The following is a 10,484-nucleotide window of genomic DNA, read 5'->3' on the forward strand; positions in this document are numbered from 1 at the left end:
GATTTGTGTTCTCATCCTGAAGCAAAGTTCTTAACCTGAGGTACTATTTCTGGGTTAGCGGAGTGTGTAACCTGAAGCGTATGTAACCCGAGGTACCACTGTACTCATTAGGCCTGGCACCCCTAGCCACATCCTGTTTCTTCAAATTAAGAGCTAATTTCACGTGATTCATTGCTGCCTTGCTCCTGTCAGGGCACCTAAATGCAAACCAGGCCTAAACGCAAACCAGAATTGCTGCGCAACACACAACGCTTTCGCAGAACAGACGTGCGGTCGATGGTTTTGCCTTTTATTTCCTTTCCCAACCCAAAGGTGACTCAGGCCGGGGCGGCCAGGTCCTCGTCCTCCTCTTTTGCGGGTTCCCATTTCGGATGGGGCCCATGCTACTGTTTCACTGGGCGATACACCCAGTCCGAGACAGCGGCAGGCTCAGGCCAGGAATACCGCGGTTTGGCGCTGGGAGTCTCTGGCGGTGCTGTCCCTGGCAAAGGGCCGCCGCCGATGCTGTGGAACCGGGGCGCTGCCGGTGGCGACAGCGGGCTGTTGAGCAGCTGCTCCGGTTCGGCGCGTGATTTTCGCCGGGAGGATTCCCGAGGCTCGTACTCGACCGGCTGCTCTTCCGGCGTGGTCACAATGGTCCCTCGCCGCCGGTAGCTTCTCTCCGGGCTGCCTGACCGGCTCGCCGGCGGCGTTTGGGGGTGCACCGGGTAGATGTAGACTTTGGTAGGCCTGCGCCCCGTTGTCCCGGGGTATTCGGCCTCCGGCGTGGAGCGGTACTGGTTATCGTTCGCCGGCAACCTTGAGAAGTAATCGGGGTTTACCGCCATGCTGTTCCGGTGATCGTTGCTGCTGCCCGAGGCCAGCATGGGGTCGGAGGAGCCGCAGGCAACGTCCCGGCACCGGGTGACCGGGGAGGGCGCTGAGGACGTGCGTGGGCGCTGCCGGGGGTCGCAGTCGCAGGTGCAGCACCGCAGGGCGTGGCACGGCAGGTAATCAGGGCAGGGACGCCGGCCAAGGCGCTGGTGCTCTCTGCAGGGAAAAGGTTCGTTCTGCAAGTTCATGGTGACCTTCAGCGGCTCCAGGGTGCAGTGGAGGCAGCGGCGGTGCGGCGAAGAGCTTTCTCGGCGGCGTCGGCGAGGGAGGGTCTGGTCAGACCACTGCGCCGCCAGCCGCCGGGATTGGGTTCTCCTCGTCTTGGGGGTGGCGCACATTTTTGACGTCTCGGGTTCTGGGAAGAGAAAGCGAAGGGGCCGCAGCGGCAAAGATTGAACTCTCTTAAAATGTTGCATTTGAATAATGGCGAACAACTTGCTGTGTCAATGGGCTTGTTTATCATATACTATGGGTAGGCAAACTAAGGCCCGGGGGCCGAATCCGGCCCAATCGCCTTCTAAATCTGGCCTGCGGACGGTCCGGGAACCAGCGTGTTTTTACATGAGTGGAATGTGTGCTTTTTATCTAAATTGCATCTCTGGGTTATTTGTGGGGCATAGGAATTCGTTCATATTTCCCCCAAAAAAATATAGTCCGGCCCCTCACAAGGTCTGAGGGACAGTGGACCGGCCCACGGCTGAAAAAGTTTGCTGACCCCTGTCATATACAGTGGATCCTTGCTTCTCAAACAGCTTAGTTGACGAAACAAATCGGCTCCTGAATGGCGAAACCCGGAAGTCAGTGCTCTGGTTTCCGAATGTCTTTCGGAAGCCGGACGTCCGATGCGGCTGTCGGCTATTGTTTCCGGGGCGCCTGCACCAATCAAAGGCCGCACCTTGGTTTTCGAACATTTCGGAAGTCAAACGGACTTAAGTTCGAGAACCAAGGTTCCACTGTATTTAAATCAGGGGTGTTTTGACTCTCCTTCACTGCAGCTTTTTGAGCAGAGGGTAGCCAATTGCCTGCCAGGGATTCTGTAGCTGCGATTCGTGTGTTAAAGGGGGCTGGACTGGATTAAAGTGAGTTGGTCTGGATGACCCCGTGGGTCCCTTCCAATTCCTCAAACCTTTGGGTCTATGACCTCACAAGCTGAACTGTCCATCATTGCAGGTTTTTAAACAGAGGTGGGGTGCCCATCTCAGTGGCGGACTTTGGGCTCTCAAATTTCAGCAGCAACCGTGCAACACTAAAATTTTGCACCGCCCGCCCTTCGACCTCCGATCTACATCACGGTTGTGGCGCCCCCTGCAGGTGGGTGCCCAGTACAGCCAAAATTTGTTGCTCTTAAACCGCCTCTGGCTATCTTCCTAGCGATTCTTCATCTGTGATTCCTCACTTAAGGGGTTGGACTAGATGACCGCTTGGGAACCCATTCTGACTCTTAAGATTCTATGAATGTAGCAATGTATTTCCATTGCGAGTAGCTGTACTTTATGATCAGTTTCATTCCTGATGTTTTGCTGTTGTTTTTTATCTGAACCGGCCCCAGCCTCCCTTCTTCAAACTGTATTTTACTTCAGTCAAATTAACATACCGTTTTGTTGTGAAGAATGGACAAACCTCATAGAATCATAGAATCATAGAGTTGGAAGAGACCCCAAGGGCCATCGAGTCCAACCCCCTGCCAAGCAGGAAACCCCATCAGAGCACTCCTGACATATGGTTGAAGTGTTTTACGAAAACTCAGAGCAAACCGTTAACATTACCGGTTAGAAAACTGATATCCAAAAGACGATTAGAATCAATGGTAAAGTCAAGGTAACCATTAGGTCCAGTCGTGGCCGACTCTGGGGTTGCGGCGCTCATCTCGCTTTACTGGCCGAGGGAGCCGGCGTACAGCTTTCAGGTCATGTGGCCAGCATGACTAAGCCGCTTCTGGCAAACCAGAGCAGCGCACGGAAACGCCATTTACCTTCCCGCCGGAGCGGTACCTATTTATCTACTTGCACTTTGAGGTGCTTTTGAACTGCTAGGTTGGCAGGAGCTGGGACTGAGCAACAGGAGCGCACCAGGGATTCGAACCACCGACCTTATGATCAGCAAGTCCTAGGCTCTGTGGTTTAACCCACAGCGCCACCCGCATCCCAGAATCAACGGTAGCTAAAATAAATAAATTGAGGACTTTTAGCCTCTTGGTGTCTGCGTAGACTGGCCTGATCAAAAATGTTTTTCAGCTAAAAGGAGTACAGTGATGGTTCCTGACTAAGGTCAAGTGGCGGGGAGTTCCAGAGTGTACTTAAAGATCAATTTCTGACAAGTGCGGAAACTTTTCAGTAATATTACGGCTCGTGAATATAATCTTTCAAAACGGCAACCAAAGGACCATTGGGTTCCAATGCAGCAAACAAAAGGTTTGCGGAAAGAAAGTATGCGGTTCCTCAGGGTTTAATCTTATCCCCATTGCTATTCAACATCTACATGCCTGGGATAAGGCTCAGTCAGTAGAACAAGAGACTCTAAAATTCAGGGTTGTGGGTTTGAGTCTCACACAGAGCATGTGGGATGCTTTCACAGCGGAGACTCACCTGATGCCTTCATTATACATTTTTAGGCACCAGGCAAAAACTTTCCTCTCAGACCAGCTGACATTCCATGCCCTTTTACATGTGTGTGTGGGGTTTTTTTTGGGGGGGGGAAATTATTGGTTTGTTTCTGTTCGTATTTTTATTATTTCGTGGTTTTGATATCGCAGTTTTGTGTTGTGAACCGCCCTGACGGATGAAGTTTAGTGCCACTGTATTCTGCTCTGGTCAGACCTCACCTGGAGTACTGTGTCCAGTTCTGGGCACCACAGTTCAAGAAGGACACTGACCAACTGGAACGTGTCCAGAGGAGGGCAACCCAAATGGTCAAAGGCCTGGAAACGATGCCTTATGAGGAACGGCTAAGGGAGCTGGGCATGTTTAGCCTGGAGAAGAGGAGGTTAAGGGGTGATATGATAGCCATGTTCAAATATATAAAAGGATGTCACATAGAAGGGGGAGAAAGGTTGTTTTCTGCTGCTCCAGAGAAGCGGACACGGAGCAATGGATCCAAACTACAAGAAAGAAGATTCCACCTAAACGTTAGGAAGAACTTCCTGACAGTAAGAGCTGTTTGACAGTGGAATTTGCTGCCCAGGAGTGTGGTGGAGTCTCCTTCTTTGGAGGTCTTTAAGCAGAGGCTTGACAACCATATGTCAGGAGTGCTCTGATGGTGTTTCCTGCTTGGCAGGGGGTTGGACTCAATGGCCCTTGGGGTCTCTTCCAACTCTAGGATTCTATGATTCTATGAATCTAAGTTTGGTGTACAAATTTAATGTTGTAAGAATTCTAAGGTCTCAAATATAAATTGAATGTTCACAAATGTACAAGGCAAACACATACATAAGTATATAAACCACGTGTCTGAGATAGTAAAGGTAAAGGTAAAGGGAGCCCCGACCATTAGGTCCAGTCGTGGCTGACTCTGGGGTTGCGGCGCTCATCTCGCTTTACTGGCCGAGGGAGCTGGTGTACAGCTTCTGGGTTATGTGGCCAGCATGACTGAGCCGCTTCTGGCAAACCAGAGCAGCGCAAGGAAACGCCGTTTACCTTCCCACCAGAGCGGTACCTATTGATCTACTTGCACTTTGCTTTCGAACTGCTAGGTTGGCAGGAGCAGGGACTGAGCAGCGGGAGCTCACCCTGTCATTGCGGGGATTCGCACCGCCGACCTTCTGACTGGCAAGTCCTAGGCTCTGTGGTTTATACCACAGTGCCACCTGGAGCGCAATCCTGAAGCCATTTTGACTCTCTCAATGACCTCAAATATTCCTCTGCAGTAAGGGAGGAAAATGGGGAAAACCTTCCCATTGTCTTTTTGCTTGCAAATCCTGTCTTAAGGATGTGATGTGTAGGAATAGGGTGAGCCTGTGAGCTGGACTCAGGAACTAAAGTATTAACTGTCACAAAAGAATGGCCAGGCTGCCCAGGTAAAGCAATCAGGGACCATTATCAGGTACCCTGGCAGACAGGATTTCTGCTGTAGACCGCCTCCTCCTGTGATGCATGCATGATGTTTTGGGCTACAGGGTGGGCTATTTCAAGAGTCTATATAAGGGCTTGTGCACCATTGTTCTTCTCACTCCCTGCGTGGGGTGAGTGGGGACCCTGTTGCAACAGTTTAATAAAGATCAGGCTTACTAGCCGTTTTGCTTCTCAATATTCTCTGGTTGGCCTCTGTTATTTTCTCCTACCGATAGGGAACCCACTTAAGGACTCTATACGGGCTCTTGGAGACCCCATAAGGGAAAAGGAGCAGGGTGTTTTTTTTCTTATAACAAAACTAAGTTGTTGTTTTTTTACCAAAGACTATGTTTTTTCTTAATAAGACTAGGGTTTTTTTTTAACCAAAAAATTAGGTTTAAAATTGGGGCTCGTCTTATACATGGGTAGTGCTGAGGGGGTGTTTTCTTAATTTGGAGTCCCCCAAAATAGTGTGTGTCGTATATATGGGGGTGTCTTATACACATCAAAACACGGTAAATTATAATTTGAATTTGCTGGTGACTCTATCCCATGGGTAGGCAACCTAAGGCCCGGGGGCCAGATCTGGCCCAATTGCCTTCTCAATCCGGCCCACGGACAGTCCGGGAATCAGCGTGTTCTTACATGAGTAGAATGTGTCCTTTAATTTAAAATGCATCTCTGAGCAGATTTCTTTTCTTATAATATTCATAAATGAGAATAAAACGTCCCCATAAAGGCATAAACTCACCCTTTGCGCAGATCGTTCCAATCAATGTCCCAAGCAGGCAGCAGAAATAATAGCAGGCCTGGAGGGAGAAGAGGAAGGTGGAGGATTATAGGGGGCCACGTCAGACGGCTGGTGGCCCCTGGGACTCAGCTGAGGCTTCTGGCCTGGCCTGGCTGCTGCCATCTCCTGAATCCAGCCGCCGGGTCTATGTAGCCCCATACTGCCAGTTCTGACTGGCAGAGGCTCTTCAAGGCTGTTTTCCAGCAGCAGCTGCCTGTTCTTTTCAAACACTGCCCGGGTTTGGAGCATCTAAGCAGGGCAGGATCAGGCCAAAAGGGATGCCTTCTAGTCCAGCGTCCTGGTCTCAAAGTGGCCTGGGGAGGAAACCCGAAAGCAGGATTCGAACACAACTCTCCCTCCTCCAGTGTTCAGAAGCATTGCGCCTCCAACTGTGGGGGCCACAGCCAATATTTATTTTATGAATGTTTTGTTATGTTACGGGGGAATTGGAAGGGGGTGAGAGCAGGGGCGTACGAAGGGGTGTGTGGTTGGGGCGGTTTGACCCGGGTGCCATCCCAGAGTGGGGTGACAAAACCCCCCCTGGGCGGATCCATAGCTGTCAACTTACAGATTTGAAAATAAGGGACCAGCAGCCTTGAAAATAAGGGACCAGCAGCTAAAAGAAGGGATTTTAGTCAACCAGTTAAAAGGGACCAGATAATTTTGGAGAGCAGCGCCGGTTTTTAGCCCTTCGTTTCCAGAGGTGGCTGCTCAAGACACCAGCCGATGAAACACTGCAATTAAATAACTACAAGCAGCAACCACTTTTTGCGCAAAACTAAGTCCAAGCTATGAAGATGCTGCTGCAGTTCTGTATCTTTTCTCTCGTGCTCCATCTGCAGCTCTCAATTCCATCAGGTGGGGCGGGAGGAAGGGGGGGGGGAATAGCACCCAAAGTAAACCCACAGATCAGACCATGTATGCTAGTCTGCCACTACAAATCTATGGGAGAAGCGTTTGCCGTCCTTCCCTTGTAGCCCTTGGAACACCTGCCCACGCCTCTGCCGCCTCCTCTTCCTCCTCTCTCTGAACTGCTTTCTCTATGGTTGCCCTCGCTCTCCTCTCAAGGCTCCTCATCAATTCATAGACCATGCCAGGCTGCCCATCTCATTCAGGTCCTTTAGTGGCACAGCCGCAGTACGGCCTAGTGGGAGCGGTGGTGACGGGCAGAGGGGAGGCCCCAGGCAGAGACGCTCAGTTCAGCGGCCGCGAGGAGGATGGCGGCGGAAGGGCCTGAGGCTCCCTCCAGTCCCAGCGGGAAGGGGTTCCCGGGGGCCGAGGCTGGTGAGAGGAGGCCAGAGGGGGGCGGACCGCGCAGCCAAGCAACACAGTTGGAGCCTTCCTCCTCCCTGGCCGGCAGGGAGGGAGGGAGAGGAGCTGCTTCCTTTGAAACCCGGGAAATTTAAGGGACATCATCAATAAGGGACAGCAGCGGGACACGGGGTTGGGATAAGGGACTTTCCCGCCAAATAAAGGACGGTTGACAGCTGTGGGCAGATCGCACTGCCCCAATGCTAGTTAGCTCCACCACTGGAGGCAAAGACAACATTACGAGGCAAAGACCAGAAGACTCCAAATGGAGCAATTCACTGATCAATGCATCTATGTACTGGCTCAATGGGAAAACTTTAGAAATTCATAAGAAATCACTTGTCGTGAAACAAAAACGGAATTAACAGACTATGCAGAATTGGACAAAAATGGATTTGAAACCTGCGGGAACAGAGATTTACAGAAGATTGGCAGAAGTATACGAACTATTTGAGAAGCAATTGTAACCAACAAGTTACGCTAGTAGAGGTTTTGTAAGGAGAAATATACGAAACGTGACAAACTTGATAAAGAATAGTGATTCTGCTCGACTTCCGAGGTACGACTGTACAACCTTTTAGAAGACGTATGAAGGCAGCCCTGTAAGTTTTTAAACGTTTTATTATGCTTTTATATATGTAGGAAGCCGCCCAGATGGCTGTCAGATGGCTGGGATAATAATAATAATACAGTGGTACCTCTGGTTGTGAAGGGGATCCGTTCTGGAGGCCCGTTCACAACATGAGCAGAACGCAACCCACATCTGTGCGTGCGCAGCTTGCGATTCGCCACTTCTGCGCATGCGCATGGCGTCATTTTGAGCATCTGCACATGCGCAAGCGGCAAAACCTGGAAATAACCCTTTCTGAAAACACTCAACCTGAAGCAAACGTAACATGAGGTATGACTGTAATAATAATAATAATAATGGAATAAAAGGTAAAGGGACCCCTGACCATTAGGTCCAGTCCTGGCCGACTCTGGGGTTGCGGCGCTCATCTCGCTTTACTGGCCGAGGGAGCCGGCGTCCAGCTTCCGGGTCATGTGGCCAGCAGGACTAAGCCGCTTCTGGAGAACCAGAGCAGCGCACGGAAACGCCGTTTACCTTCCCGCCAGAGCGGTACCTATTGATCTACTTGCACTTTGACGTTCTTTCGAACTGCTAGGTTGGCAGGAGCAGGGACTGAGCAACGGGAGCTCACCCCGTCATCGCGGGGATTCGAACCGCCGACCTTCTGATCGGCAAGTCCCAGGCTCTGTGGTTTAACCCACAGCACTACCCATGTCCCTTTTTGTAATGGAATAGGGCGCCCCTATTTTCATCAGATAAATGCGGGAGGGCATGGAACAGGATGCTGGCCTCGACGGGCCTCATCCTGCAGGTTCTTCCGATTTGTAGGGAAGAGTGCTGACTCTCAGAGGCAGAGCATCCCAGCGCCACCGGAATTGTGGCTCCACAAAGACCTCCAGTCCCCTTGCCTGCCAGCGCTTCAGGGGCCTGATCCAGGCCCTCCCTCCCCGCAAATTCACACCAAGGGCCCCCTCACCGCTGCAGCCAACTTCAGTGCCAGATGGACCAGGACGATCAATGCGACCAGGATGGCGATGGTTTCGTGGAGCTCCAGGCAGCATCCCTCGGGGGACGGATGGCAGTGGAAGCTGGACTCCCCCATGGGAGAGGCGACTGGGCCAGCAGCTGGCTGGCTGAGCCCCACATCCCCACCGGCCTCCACACCCAGGGGCACAGGGAGGGCAGCTGTCCAGCCGGCAGGAACTAATGGCCGGCCGGGGAGGCTGAGGGGAAAGGGGGTTTGTGATGCAGTTGCCCTGGCAGCCGGGAGGGGGATTGTGACGTGGCGGGAGGGGGGGCAAGAGGCAAATGGGCCTCTGTGGGGAGGTGGTCTCTCTATAGGGGACATGGAGGGAGGCCCTGGAGGAGGGATGCAAGTGTGATAGGAATTTTGAGGTCTTTGTTGTTGTTGTTGAGTTGTTTAGTCGTGTCCGCCTCTTTGTGACCCCCTGGACCAGGACACGCCAGGCCCTCCTGTCTTCCAGTGCCTCCCGCAGTTTGGTCAGACTCATGCTGGTAGCTTCGAGAACACTGTCCCACCATCTCGTCCTCCGTTGTTCCCTTCTCTTTGGGCCCTCCATCTCTCCCAACATCAGGGTCTTTTCCAGGGAGTCTTCTCTTCTCATGGGGTGGCCAAAGTCTTGGAGCCTCAGCTTCAGGATCCGTCCTTCCAGTGAGCACTCAGGGCTGATTTCCTTCAGAATGGAGAGGTTGGATCTTCTTGCAGTCCATGGGACTCTCAAGAGTCTCCTTTGAGGTCTTAGTTATATGTTAGATGTTCATAAGTAAGAAAAGAACTCACTCTAAAACTCACCCACAGGTGGTACCTAACACCAAGAAAACTAGCGCTAATACGCCCATATGCCATGTGACCCGGAAGCTGTATGGCTGCTCCCTTATGCCATGACTAAACCGCTTCTGGTGAACCAGAGCAGCGCACGGAAACGCTGTTTACCTTCCCGCCGGAGTGGTACCTATTGATCTACTTGCACTTTGAGGTGCTTTCGAACTGCTAGGTTGGCAGGAGCAGGGACCGAGCAATGGGAGCTCACCCCGTCGCGAGGATTGGCAAGCCCTAGGCTAAGTGGCTATTGTGGTTTTCGGACTCAGATGGTGGTAATTCTCGTGCTGGCCCGAAATACACCACCTTTGCCACCAGATGGCACCAGCAAGCTATGGAATAACCCTTATCTGTGTCTGGGCTCCTTCCTGCTTTTTAACCCATGAGATTTTTGCCTGTTTCACAGAACACAAACTGGCCACCTGATCGGATGCCTCCAGCCCATCCTGCTCTACCCACTAGGCACCACTTCCTCCTTTCCCTCCCTCTGGCTCTGCTCCCTCCCATGAGGACCTGGGTTCGAATGTGGGTTGAATCTGGGCTCAGGCACAGTTTTGGGACTGAATGAGCCTCGATGGATGATGACTTCTTTCAAGAACGGGACAGTGCGATTGCCGCTCTGTGTCTCGATTTCTTGGCAGCTTCTGCTGATTCCTGAATAATTTTAGCAACAATAATTTGTACAGTAGGGACGCGGGTGGCGCTGTGGGTTAAACCACAAGCCTAGGATTTGCCGATCGGAAGGTCGGCGGTTCGAATCCCCGCGATGGGGTGAGCTCCCGTTGCTCGGTCCCTGCTCCTGCCCACCTAGCATTCAAAAGCACGTCAAAGTGCAAGTAGATAAATAGGTACCGCTCCGGCGGGAAGGCAAACGGCATTTCCATGAGCTGCTCTGGTTCACCAGAAGCAGCTTAGTCATGCTGGCCACATGACCATAGCTGTCAACAGTCCCTTATTTGGCGGGACAGTCCCTTATCCCAGCGCCATGTCCCGCTGCTGTCCCTTATTGATGATGTCCCTTAAATTTCCTGGGTTTCAAAGGAAGCAGCTCCT

At 51.9% G+C, this 10,484-nt stretch overlaps 1 protein-coding gene across 1 annotated transcript; it reads right to left on the reverse strand.

The window, feature by feature from the left end:
* Positions 1-268: 268 nt before the first annotated feature.
* On the reverse strand, positions 269-8,827 carry LOC310828929 (uncharacterized protein). Its single transcript, XM_083707008.1, has 3 exons — positions 8,568-8,827; positions 5,671-5,728; positions 269-1,228 (listed from the first exon to the last, which is right to left on the reverse strand). The coding sequence occupies exons 1-3, from the start codon at positions 8,691-8,693 to the stop codon at positions 384-386; spliced, it is 1,029 nt and encodes a 342-aa protein (XP_083563134.1). The 5' UTR covers positions 8,694-8,827; the 3' UTR covers positions 269-383.
* Positions 8,828-10,484: the final 1,657 nt, after the last annotated feature.

The sequence above is a fragment of the Podarcis gaigeae genome (genome assembly GCF_964106915.1).
Source record: "Podarcis gaigeae genome assembly, chromosome: 13".
NCBI lineage: Eukaryota > Metazoa > Chordata > Lepidosauria > Squamata > Lacertidae > Podarcis > Podarcis gaigeae.